The 14420-nt window shown below is 37.0% G+C and overlaps 1 protein-coding gene across 11 annotated transcripts in view; it reads right to left on the reverse strand.

Moving 5' to 3' along the window:
- The window catches only part of QKI (QKI, KH domain containing RNA binding), a 160076-nt gene that overhangs the window by 82973 nt on the left and 62683 nt on the right, over nt 1–14420 (reverse strand). For all 11 annotated transcript variants that reach the window (XM_055714082.1, XM_055714083.1, XM_055714081.1 and 8 more), the window contains exon 3: nt 13076–13192. In XM_055714082.1, the coding sequence (XP_055570057.1) occupies nt 13076–13192 (117 nt within the window). The remainder of the gene's footprint in view (nt 1–13075; nt 13193–14420) is intronic.

Genomic DNA, 14420 nt, shown 5'->3' on the forward strand with positions numbered 1-14420 from the left:
AGGTGCTTTCAGCACTTCTTTCCTTACACTTCCAAGTACCACCACAGCAGAAACACTAAGGACCAATAAATTAAGGTACATGATCACACACATGAGAAAAAATAAGTTTATCTAGGCCCAAACATCACGATCTGTCGTCCAGAGTTTAAAGATCATATGGATAGAAAAGAAACTGGCATTTTGACATGGACAAACATGGGAGCTGAAAAAGAAAAAAACACAGAACTAGGAGACCATACCCATGCTTTGGACAGGATTCTGGGAACTGTTCCCAGAGCTCCAGACCACAGAGATGATTCAACACAGACTATATCAAGAGAGGGCAGGAGAACAGAAAAACCAGTTTTCAGCTTTTCATTCATAACACTGGGGCCTGATTTTACTGGCTATCAAGCTAGAAGGCAATTTCTGTAAAGAAATCTCATCAATAGTGTTAAAAAAAACAACCCCAAAACCCCAAAGAAAACCACTACCATACCAACACTAAACAAAAGAAATTTCAAAAAAACCCTCCAAATAATTAAATAACTGTACACCAGATCATCCAATTATTTTCTGCCTCCATGAAACGTTCTCCTCACTGGAAATGGTGATATCAACCTTGTGCCACAACACATGGTCAGAATAGTAGGGAAAGATTGGGGGAAAAAAAAGTAACACCTGTCCCAGACTTATTAACTACAGAAAAAATTATCTTCATAGTTTACATAGTAAGTATAATCTCCAAACATTTAGCTTCTGTGCTCTCACTGTCCACACATGAGATAAAGGTGTTCAATTGACAGGCTGTTCTTTGCTTTTGAAGAAAAATTCTTTCTATTTGTGCATGGAAAACCACCACCAGCATACATGCAAAACAATGCATAAAAGCCAGATCACTTTGTTCATAATTACATTGCTTATTTTACTTCTGTCAGGAATTAAAAGGGATTTCAAGATTTCTAGTTGAGACACCAATTAAACTTAACCTTTAATTCTTACTCATTCTTCATGTCATATCTACAAATTTCCTACAGAAACCCCTAGCCAAGTCTGAGGGCAACATCAGTATCTACTCTCCAGACCTCTTCACGCTTCCCACATCTCTTCAAAAGCTACTACATCCAGAGTTCATGTTCCAGTAACATCAAAGCAAGTAAATACTGCAAATTCACCAGTCACCCTGACTCTTAGGAATTATTTTATATTTTTGCTGTTGGATTTTTTCTTCATGTTCAGATTGTCTTCTGCACATTACATTATTTTAACTGTTAATTAAATACTAGCACGGGAAGTCTGTCATTGACTGCCTTATGCCTCACTTTATCTTCCTTGCTTGAATTATTCAAGTCTCCCAGTTGCAACACCATTTTAACTCCAGTGTTTCTATATTTACATGAAGGTTGTGAATGATACAAAGTGTTGGTAGAAACCGAAACTCAGTTTAGTGCACTGTCACAGCATCTCGTCGTATTTTCAGAGGACAAATGAGGCACCATGGAAATTAACCCTCCTTTTATTGTAATTATTTATAAAAGCACATGACCATTCAGAAAGTCAGCAAGAACCAAGATGGAAAAAGACAGCCAGAGAAGATCTCCCTAGAAAACTAAGAAGTGTATGTCAAAGCAAGGAAAATCAATATAACTTATGAAACATGGGAGAAGTTCGTGAAAGAGGACCAAAAGAAAAAGTTGAGGGAGGGAAAGAGTCATTCATGATCCTACAAAGACTCAAGAAGTAAAAATCTCCCATAGCTCTTGCTATGAAAATATAACTGCTCCATAAATTATTTTGGATTACTCTCTACACTACTGTGCACAAGTTCATTCCCCAGAAATATTAGTTCTTCACACATGATAACACCCTGGTGCTTCCCAGCAACTCCATTGCAAATTCATGACATTTTTGTAACAACCAGGCACCTCCTCCTCGTACTGACCCCACACACTGTCAACAAGTTTTCTACATAATTCTATAACATCTTCTAACGAAACCAAGAATTTGATGTTCCCATTGTTTTCCTACTGCCAGTCTTTCTGTTACTTCAGCTGCCAGCTATTCCATTCTCTCAGGCACACGCGAGCTATGGCCTGAATGAAGTCACTGTTCTGCAGATTTTACTTTCAAGACCCAAAACCAAGCTAATGTTTTATTCATTTCAGGATATGAAAGCTGGAGGACAAGATTTTAGTTGTCTTGTAGGAATATAGTACTAAATTGATTTATGATCCGCATTATATTCAAGAATTACTCACATTAACAAATTCATCAAGCACACATGAATACTGTGTGTTCCATAGTGAGTTTGTGGCACTTAACAATCAAATCAGGTAATTTATGTAGAATGTCAGATTCTATTAAGTTAAACAGTCTCCAAGCAAGCTCAGGACTGGGCATTGCCAAGTGAAGTGTTCTGCTACTCTAAGAGTAACAAGTTTTCTTTAACAGAAAGAGAGATCTGTGTACCTGGCCGTAACAAACATTTGAATAAGTTTTCATCCTTTCATGGAAGTACTCAACACTTTCTTCAAACTGATTGTTACAAGTTTTAAACGCATGGGTTTTTTAAGAGATACTCACAGTATGCATGCACTTCAGTGAGTCCTACATTCATCAAAAGACCTCCCATTTACTGCCCAAAAAGATATGAAAAATGTGAATAATTAGCAGACAGAAGCCATGAATTATTCACAGAAAAGTCTAATAAAAATGTGTAACTGTCAATAAATCCCTCTCTGTATCTGAAAAGTGTAAAGATCAACAATAAAGTCTTACAACTATAACTGTAGAAACTGTGAAGTAAGGATACAGTCCCACTACATACCCATGAACATCTACCCAGCTGCCTGAATTTCATTCATACCCTTAATATATTGTAAGCCATATCTAGCAAAAGGGTAATCTGTGACTACTAACATCTGTTTTAATTTAAGTCTAAGCAAGACAAAGGTTAACACAGAACCAGCAGATCTGAGAAAAGTGGAAAACTGTCAGCATCTAAAACAAAGTTTAAATGGCAAACCACTCAGACATTTTGGGAATTACAATTTGTAACTGTTATCATACAGTTGACTTTTCCAAGTTGAAAAGGAATTTATTATTTTGCTACAATGAAACACTACAGATTATTACATGTCTCTATCTGTAAAACAATAAGCTAGTAGAAAGTCAAATGTCTTCTAAATGTTCAATTAGTATTTTAAGTATTTCGTTTCAGCAACAGCGGTTATCTTATTTTGTGGTTATTCTTTTGCTCTGTGCAAAAGAGCCTTCCTATCAGTCTTGATAAAATGGCTAAATCTGACCCTAAGGAGCTATATCCAGGATGATCAACAACCACCTGTACTCTGCCTGCCAGCTGCCCCCCCAAAACTATGGAGAACCAAGAGCTGCCAAGAACTGATAAATGCTTGGGAAACACACAGGCATGCTGCTTTCATCCCTAAATTAACAGATCCAGCCTCCATTCCCACATTTAAGTAGACTCAGTCTTCATACAGGACAGGGAAATCCCCATGAGCCTCAAATGTATGATCTCTCCCACAAAGAAATCCAAGTACAGCTTCACGATGCTCAGCAAACACAGCCAAAACACAGCCCTGAACACAAATTATTTCTGGTAAGCAAGCTTATAATATTACAACATTGTTTCTTAAGTAAGTTCAAAAAAAAGTCTAGCCACGTATCAAACATGAAATCATCCACTGAAGGGCAGCCCGATAGGTTAAGGTTATAGCCTAGAAAAACCTAGAATACAGGAAGAGTTTAGTGGTGCTGATAAATGAGAATGGTGATAAAGTCTGCAACACCACTAGCTGCCCTTCATCGCGCATCATGAAGATCACCATATCTATCATTTTTGGAATCTCACAAGAATCAACTCCTTTGTTTTTATATTATTAGATAACACTCAACACTAATCTTCTCTTGCAGATTTAATAAAGTTTTACGAAATCATTTAACTGTACGTAAGAATGCCCATACTCTGCTAAAAAAGTCTCACCTAGTTCAGTAACTTGTCTCTCACTGTGTTCTGCTGAGTAAGTGTGGAAAAACTTTCAGGTTAGAGAGATTTATTTAAACCATTCACTTCTTTCACTACTTTGCTAGACTAAGTGAAACATAGATATTTGCAGACAATTTTGTCAATACCTCAAAACAACTCAGTATGAATTGCCCCCCAAGCCTTACAAAACTTCTATGCAAATGCCAGATACAAGCAGCTGTGAGCTGTAGCCTAGTCAACTTGTAACACAATTAATACTCTGTGCTTCCAACCTAACAAAAGCTTAGGAATAATTTTGCAGAAAGACAGTTTCTACCACGGTACTGATTAAGATGAGTCAATTGCCATTCAGATACAGAATTTTCATTTATAAAAGAGATTTGTTTATACACAGATGTTCAGGCAATGATTCAAGAGTCCCTTGATATATACTTTTTCATTCTACTTTCCTCCCATTCCAAGGTAATTTAGATTCTTTTGCCTGTTGATTTTAAGTTTGGTTTTTGTTTTTTTTTTTTCTCAAAGGGAACTGACAGAAAAACAAATGAAAGTAAAACACAATACAAGTTGTTTTCTACTAGCATGGCTTTGATTACACTCCTCCAGTCTATAGCTTCCAGTGTCTTTAATGGTATTAAAGAAGTATTTTGTTAAATCAGTTATTCCCATACCTAATTAGCTCAATAAACACTTAACTATTTAACAGCTCTCAAAACCAAATGACATATAATCAAGTTTTGCTATCAGAGTTAATCATAGTCAAAGGTCTCGGCTACTTTTCACGTTACATAGGAAACCATGTCTTAATAGTGTTAAAATCAGCTCCAAGCTGCAAATTCGTATTGAGCACATGCAGAAATCTATCCAATATATACTGGATATAATCAGCATGTAGCCAATAAAAACAACGGTATGTATAAAATAAACCTATCTAAAAGATGTATTGCATCAGATACATATCAATAATATTTTCTGAAAGACTAATACTGCTTTACAGTAATTCTTAAGGTCCTCGGGCACCTAAATTGTTCTGTCCTTCAATCTAAAATCATTCTGCTCTTGGAAGTTAGTGTTCTTCAGACTGTTAAGTGAAAAGACTTGCAATAAATTACTTCAAATAAGAAGTGTTTGTCAAATCTTATATAAAATTTAAGGAAAACATTATCTTGTAAAATTCACATTCCCATACATAACTAAGCTAACTGCGTTATTATGTACCTAACTACATTCCATTCTTCACTACAGTCAAAGTGAACTAAACACATTTTACTTTAAGAAAACGTATGCAGGTAGGATTTCAAAGACGATACACTAGAGACTCAGGACTACAAAACCCCCATACAACAGGTTTAAAAGGAGGCAGCCTTCAGGTCAGGCATAATTCAAGAAAAAAAGTCTGTTACCTTTAATACTGCTGCTGCCTTTTGATTTTCCTGAAGTACAGCTTCTACTAGTCAGCCCTTAGCATTTCATTATGTAATTAAATTAGTAACTTGCTAAAAGGAATTTTGTATTTTTTCTATGATGACTTTGTCATCACTTCCAGACTACCAGGGATATAACTCAAGAGACTTCTGTTTCACAGGTGAAAAGGGAAAAAGGCCATGCTTCAGTAATTCTTTAATAAAAATAATAATACTACTAAAATCCAGCTTTACAACTCCTCCTGCATTCAAAATAAGTGGTTACAAATGCAATAAAGGTTTTAAACTTGGAATAGAAAAGCCTGTTTTCTGACGTGCTCGCTACTGAAAAAACACTCTAGCTTACAAGCAACCCAAATTATTTTTATTACATCTTTTGTTTTATAATGAATCTTTAAAAAGGCAAAGGGGTATCGACCACCAAGTATACTCTTAAACAAGCTTGGATTTTAAGCAGGAGGGTTTTTCTTTACCACATAGCCACATACAAATTCTCATACAGCTTAATATGGTACATTCTTCACTGTGTATCAAAATAGCAGTTGTGATATGTTGAATATGTAAGTTCAGCAGTACCTTTACATGAATATGACTGTTTAAAAGGCCATTAACTACAGTGGTCAAAATTTTGGTGTGGTCAAAAATTAAGTATGAAGAAAGCCTCCCCAAGTTTGATGAATGAGTTTGAGAAACCAAACTAAATATAGACATGCATACTTAGAAGAAAGTGTGTTTAAAGGAAATGTCACTGTAGAAGATGCTAGATGCCAACATTAATTGTTCCCAGGGTAGTATCTTGTATACCACATTCTGAAAACTAAGTAATTTTATGTTAAAAGTTTATAACCTGAATGCAGTAGATTGAGGAACATGCTCTATAAGTAGTATCTCAATCTTAGCTGAGCAGCCTGCTCATACAATGACTTTTAATGTATAGTCAAAGAAGCTGACAGAAATTACAAGACAATGTAACCATCAGTTTGGCAGTCTCTTGTATACAGAAGTTGCAGCTTTCATGTGAAAAGATAACAAAGCATGATCCATGACATCCAGCATGCCGAAATGCCACTCCACAATGCCTCAGCCAGCAAATTTCCAGTAAGTAGAAGTCAATTTTAACAAATAATACCCCTAATGATGGATACAGATACAGGACCCTGATAGTTATAGTTCTAAATGTAAAAATACGCAGCTAATCTGCAGAAATCCCACTGGTACTGTAAGAAAGGGATTTTTAAAATTTTTTTTAGTGAAAGGATAGTAGTTTTAGTCATGTATTATGTATGTACTTGCTTTTCACTTTCACATGCCAATGTCCCCAATGACTTAAAGAACTTTTTTCCCATTATTCCTAACAGAACTGGCAAATACTCAAAAATCCACCTTTGCAACTAGTTACAGAATTTTTTTCTATTGCCATTCCAAACCATGGCCATGATTTCTCAACACAGATATATGAAACTGTCAAACAGCAACAACATGCATGTATGTAGAGGCAGATTTTAGAGACAACAGGCCTGAGCCATGCAATTTATTCCCAGAAGACAAGAATAATGATGGACGGTCAACCTTTCATTCTGAAACACAGAAAAACTCTACCATATGCTAGCATATGTTAAATATATTGCATTTCAACATATGTGTCAGCACCATAGCTTTATTTTTTGTTCACACATAGTACTTTTCACAGAATGTGAAAGTTGAGCATCCTATAATTAGGGTAGCAATAATAGGGCTTGTTTAACAAGACACACTACAAAGTACATATTATTCTATATCACTAACTTTGTTTTATAAGGTAAATTGAACATTTAAGACTTTACATTGGATATCAAGGCATATCTGATGGTATTTCAGAGACTAAAAGGTATTAAAATATTACATATTTCAATTTCTTTTCCTCAAGCTTTGCATAGGTACCAAGGATAATTTAATTCCTTTTTAGCTTTACTATAGAAAAACAAAACCAAACTGGAGAGTCCAAAGAAATGGAATTATCTATTTACTAGTACAACTCTGCACCAGCCAAAGGTCAAGACTGGTACTGATCAAGAGCTTGTCTTTTGTGAAACCTTATGTAATTTCTGCTTGCAATGTGAACAGTGATGTAGGAACAAGTAAGCTGTAGGTCAGGAACCACAGATAAGTTCAAACAATCTAGTACAGAACAAGTGCAACGTGTTTGAAGCTGTTACAGTGGACGAAGGCATTGAGTTCTTCAAATTTAGAACTGCATAGCTGCCTGCCTTTCTCTTTGCAATAACAAATTCTAAGAAAAAATTTCTGTGTATCATAATGAGATGTCTCCTCATGAAGTAAAAACAGATTATACCCTCCCTTCACATACTGTTCCTGGAAGAGATTCTTGACTAAACGTAGGAATAAATGGGAAAAAAACAATGCAGCTTATTGACCAAGACTGCCACAAGCCCGATGCTGTAAGGCTGCATACTCCTCTAAGTGAGATAATAGCAGTCAACGTGTTCAAGAGCACAGAACTGACTCCTGATACCAGTGTGTCAGTGTCTGTTTTATGGAATTCATGCTAGACAAGGGAGATGACAAAAAAACCCAAGTGTCTTGCTTATCCACCACTGGACAGTTTTCACTTTTATTAAGTATTCTTTGGTGTGAAAATTGCTAGTTTTCCTCAATACCGAATGAAAGGTGCATTCAGACTAAATAAAACATGCCTTGGTCTTAATAAAGTTACACATTCATTAGCTTTTGATGAATGCCTACAACCTTTCTCCCTACCCCACCTACACACACCTCCCATTATCTCCTTCAAGTACCTCTCGGCTCTAATCACAGTATTCTCAGTAATTAAGGTTTTGATTTAAAATTTGTCTAAAGCTGCCTGGAGAGATGTTCTGATTACCAGCCGAGCCTGATACACAAATGATTTGAGGATTTCCCTTGCTTCCTGGTGGAAATCTGTCAGCAAGTTTCAAGTTTTGATGCTAGTTCAAGTGATTTGGCCATGTGACAAGGATTTCTAATTCATTACTTCTGTTCATAGGCTTACACAGGAGAGTAAAATTTTCTACAGGGCAAATCCAGATGGTTTGCTTTCCAGCATGTCAGTCTTTGTATCTTCTCTTGGATTCTGCACACACTAGCAAGGTAGGAAGAGAAAACTAGATGGACAGTTTACTCTAGGAGATGGTATTCAGTACTTTGTAGCTGTCACATTACAGATTGACACCGGTTTAGTAATTAATTCCTTCCCTCATCAAATAAGGTGTCTTTTATAACTAGCACTGGCCAATCAGGTTTGCAGATATGAAATATACTTACAAAATACACATACAAATTAACTTGCATTTCTTATCTCCTCTAAATTTCAAAGCAATTGAGTCAAAAATGAAAAATCTTGCATACTCATGTCTCTAAATATCCTTGACCCTAGATGAAAGGAAAGGGTTTTAAAAAACAATTTAAAAAACTAATTTTTAACAATTAGTTAAAAAACCTTCCATGAGAGAATTCTATTACTTCTGTATTTTACACTTTGAAGTGCATTGTCATTTTAAAGTAGAACCTGCAGAGAGAAGACCCTTGAGAAAATAAAAGAAAAGGTGGTTATCATTAAAAGGCACTGACTGCCAAGGAAGTTGGTCATCTTGCACTGCAAGACTAAGGAGTTCATCTGTAAGTATAAATAGTCAGGAAAAGAGGCAAGAGCCAATAGCAAGCAGTGTACTTACGCCCCAGACAGATAACGTTACTTGATCTTACTTCAGTCTGTGATCATCATATCTTGGATACAGCTTCCAAATCTTTAGTTTTAGAAGAAACACTTTACTGGGATGCATCAAAAACTTCATCATAATAAATGTTTATGAAATTCTTCCTACTGCAGTAATAATGGTATAGCACCAAATAGTCCAGTCTGAAAAAGATAAATTACTAATACCAATCACCTCGGGAGAGAAAAAGAAGTATAGAAAGATTAGGACTGGATGGCATGAAAACAGGTTTTATCAAGAAAATTATTTGGTACTCAAAACTGGTTTACAACCAATATTAATGTATTTGAATATCAAATAGTATATACTATTATATAATTCAAATATATTCAACTAGTTAATATTCAACACTAACTGCAGTATTATCTCACAAAATCACCAATGGTCAAGTACTCTCTGCTCCAAAAATATCAGACAATAGACAATTGAGAAAAGATAATAGTACTGACTAAAAGTATACTGACTACAGTACTGACTGGACCAGTTTGTGACTTTTAACATGTATGAAGTTCTAGCTGATCTGCCACACAGAACTTGTCACTGTTGAAGACAACCTTCCTTTTCTTACTTAACTTCAAAAAGAACAGGTGACAGGTCTCAGCTCCTCTAAGCTTTTCCCTAAAGACAAGACTGCCTATCCTTTGAACAGCTAAAACCAGAAAAGTGGGGAGAGCAGGGGAAATCAGTCCAAAAATACCACTTCCCCAGACAGTAAACCCGCCCAAGCTACCTAGGGCAATGACTCCCCACAGCAGAAGTCACGTTCTGAAGCACAGTGGTGGGAGAACATGGGCACTAAACATAACACCACTCTGGACATGGTGCTGGGCAGCCTTTTCTAGGTGATCCTGTTCAAGGGGTGGTTAGACAAGAAAACCTTCAGAGTTCCCTTCCAACCTTCACCATTCAGTGATTCTGTAACAGACACTTCACAGACTCCAGGACCTACGTGAATACTGAACTGACACATCAGAATATGTAATGGTGACCAACAACATTGCAGAGTGCTTATCTTAGCTGGCAGCTGAGAGTAATGAAGCTAGCATAGCGTAAGTGCTTGCCCTGCTGATAGCACAGAAAGAGAACGTCTTCAGTAGCTGGACTTACCTTCAGTGCGACCTAATATAAAAAGCATTCAAAGAATGAAAGCTGTACAGCTCTAACAAAAATGCACTGTTAGTCACACCCTGGAAAATGGCTACCATACCTGATGTGGAATTCATTGGGCCACTTTGGAGCTAGCATGAACAAGAAAGACAGGGAAGAGATGGAGCAAGGGGATTATGACATATGGGCCAAGCAACACAGTAATTTCCGGAAATCTGTAGTTATCTTACTCTTCCAAGTCCTTTCTACAAAACAGTCTGCAAATGAAACTTTACAGTGGAATAGGTCTGTTCAGAAGAAAAATTGAGGCCTCAGATGTATACCTTTTTCTTTCTTTCAACAATACTGCAGCTGTTTGCTATCATAGCTATTGCTAGCACAACCAACTGCGCTTTTCCATACAGCAGACAATCTGCCGAACTTTTAAGGGTGTATCAAGGCGTCACTGTTAATGACTATATTAAATACACATATGTTCACTGCTAACAGTGAGATGTTATTTCTGGACCATTAAGTTTGGGGCCTCAATCTACACTTCCAAGCTTTCTCAAGAATAGAAGCCTAAATGTTTTAGCTTACGATATCTGTGAACATAAATGAACCAGAACTAAGTTTTATTCATTAAAAAGTTACGTAACCTAACTCCTGATGAACTATCCCAGCCTAGAATTACCATTCCTAAACCAAAAAGGGAACAGTAATAAACTTAAATTCTGCCTATAAATGAAGATAAGAACTGTATTATTGATAAAAATACAGTGTCTTTTAAAAGCTACATTGAAATAGGAAAAAAGCTGAATGAACTTTTAAATACTCACTTTAAGGTATTAGTACTTTGTTCTGAATTGACAGTTGGAAAACTCACTCGCTGCAAACTAAATTTTAGTATATTCCATATACTGAAGATTTACTTTGTTACACACGCAATCAGAAGTCTTAAAGTCTAATTCAGGGGTCCTCAAGCTATGGCCCACGGGCCAGATACGGCCCCTCAGGGTACTCAATCCGGCCCCTGGTATTTACAGAACCCCTCCGCACCCCCCAACCCCACCCCACCACCCCCCCCCCGCCGGGGGTTGTGGGGAAAACCAAGCAGCCGCAGATGACCTCCTGCCACTTCATCCACGCGCTGGCCCCCTGTTTAAAAAGCTTGAGGACCCCTGGGCTAATTAATCTATCAGCCTAAAAGTGGCAGCTTTAAAGAGCGGATCAAATAGACTTCTCTTATAAAAACAAGGTGAAGGTTGCAAACTTCTAAAGCGAGGCAGTATTGCCAATAAGTCTCCTGCCCCAGGATACTTTTTTTAATATATAAACAATATGATAGAATATGTAAAAATCTGATTACTATTAGTAGTCACAAACAAATCATGCAATTAAGATTGCTCACATGTCGCAATCATACACTTTGTTTCAAGATATAGCATTATACCCACACAATTTTGTATGTCTGGTGAAGCATGCTGAAATTTTAATATCTCCTACCACCTCCTAGTTATTGGAAATCTGTATTTCAAAGTCCTGTACAAAAATATCAATTCTAGAAGTTCTGTTTACCCATGTACAGTTTAAAACTCCGTAACAGTAGGACTCGTTTATACATTAGATGTCCCCCCAGAGAAAGGAATTCAGGACATAAACTACAGTATTTTTTAAAAAGAAACCTTAAAGTATCAAGCATTTAAGAAAATACCACCGTCTTACTTCCACAGAACCTAGACAACCAACAACTCTCTAGGTTAGAACAGGTCTTCATTCAAAATCTGGAAATCTAAACACTCAAAATAGCTATAGGTAGAATAAGAGAAAGGGTTGTGATGGTATTACAGCAGATTATGAAAATAGGCATCAAATGAAGTTTTAAAGTGACAATCATAAACTCTGTAAAGTCTGAGGTACTTGACAGGGTAGACATTAGCTTTCTATTTTAATTGTGATGTGCTACACATGTACTAATAGAATGTTTTATGTGGCTGATCAGATAAGGAAAAGAGGAGAATTTTCTAAAGAAAGAACCAAAAGAAATAACAATTATGGAACAAAGAGGAAAAGAATACTGTTAAGTGCACACTTTCAAACTGCAGCAGAGATGCTGGTGCAACTTCAGCAGTACTAACCAGAGGTGGACAGAAAGAGCTGGAAAATAAACCTGCAAAACCAAATTACTTCCAGGAGTTACCACTGGAGCAACTTCACATCCAGGATGGCTTTACCCTGAAAAGCGTAGTTTCCCTAGTGGTAATGTAGTATCCCCTAGCAATCTCCCTATGGCAGAGCATGTACATTACAAGACAGGGCAAGAAACCACCTGAATTACGCTGCAACTCCACCCGAACATAAAACAAATTCAGAAACACAGTGCTTCTTGGTTCACTCAGAAAGTATTCATTGCCAGAAATACATTAAACATTTTTTTCCAATCCACACTACTTGCACAAATCGCTACTTTGGTATTTCATTACAATCAAATTATTAAGAACACCTCTAAGGTTAACAACTCTTCCTTAGAAAAATAAATTTAACTTCAATTTTTACCTTTACCTTGTGAGACATGACACTATTAGAAACTAATTATTGCTGAAGAATACTTTACAATTGCTAGACTCCCAGTTGCCCCATCATGGAGCACAAACATTTAACTTCTTTAGGGTAGGTTGTATTATTTACTAATTCTGTAGAAAACACTGGACAATGAAAAAGCATATAGTAAGAACGCAACAAGTAAAATATGAGAGGCATGAGCTTACCCTCTGTTAGGAAATAAAGCTATGCATGTGGAACTTTATGACCCTTCAGGAGCTTACCTTCTTTTTGTCCCTCATGGAACCCTTCCCTCGGACCATTATCTTGCATCCTGTTTCTGCCTCAAGCTGTTTAGCTGTTAGTCCTCTCGGTCCAAGGATTCTTCCAACAAAGTTAAACTGGGGGGAGGGGGGGGGGGGAGGGGGGAAGAAAAAGATTATTTCCATAAAAGCATGTCAACAAAATTACTTGCAAATTTAAAAAGATGTATTTGTCTTTAAATTATCTTTAAGAGTTTATTAGTCTAGAACACTAAATACCTGCAGTCAAAGAATGAGTTAAGTACTCTTTTCTGACTTTAGATACCTATGTGACCCTTACTTTGAGGGATACAGGTTTTGGGTGAAAACAGGATTTTCAGTTTAACATCCGGTATTCTAGGGCAGTCATAGTCCTAATTTCCTCCTCATTAAGTTGTACAAGCTCTTTATAGAAAGCACAAACGACTTTCCCTCACCACTAACATGACCAGACATGCTCATTAGTAGTCTAACAATGTGCATCACACCACAGGAACACACAGGTCTGGCTGCATGACCAGACACGTGCACAGCTTCCCTGTGGCAGGACTGAGGGTGCCAGGGGCACATCCAGTCCCATCATGGCACAAGGCCTTCAGGAAAGACCTCCAGGCCCACTGTCCCTGCCAACAGCGAAGGAGCCTGTAGAAAACATTCTTTTTCACCCTTCCATGCTGTTCTGGTGGGCTCAACCTTGACAGCACACTGCTGGCTGGCCACCCACATCTACAGAGGTTTTACCTACCTATGCCATAGCACTTCTTTCACAAAAATACCTGAGACTTGTTACACATTCACTTTGGGCTTCAAGGTCAACATTTCTGGGAAACATTGTATTTACCATACATAATATATAGAATGTGTGTGTGTCTAATACGCATATATGTGTATACAGCAACAGATGACAAGAGCATCACATTTTTCGTAAGCTGTATTCTTGCTCAGTTGTGCATACAAATAGAGCAAGTATGTCATGTTTAATTGGCTAACTTCACTATCAGCAGACAACTCCCTGCCTCTGCTTAACACAGTAATACTGGCACTTAGCCATACATAACATTATTTCCTAGTTATTTTCAAGTGTTTTTTCCCTTTCATTATTTACAATCACACACTCTGAAAATTATGACACAAATAACAAAAACACTAAGTGAAGGTAGCATTAAGAATATATAGCAGTACTCTGTGACAGCTACAGTGCAAAGATGAAGCACCAGGCTCAAAAGATACACAAACCTAGAAATTTCAGACTTGAAGATTAAATTCAAAGAAGATAATCAAAGAACAGAAACACTGTCGTAAGGACAGAAGTCTGGGTATTTCAGAT

Source organism: Falco cherrug, chromosome 6 (genome assembly GCF_023634085.1).
Source record: "Falco cherrug isolate bFalChe1 chromosome 6, bFalChe1.pri, whole genome shotgun sequence".
Lineage (NCBI taxonomy): Eukaryota > Metazoa > Chordata > Aves > Falconiformes > Falconidae > Falco > Falco cherrug.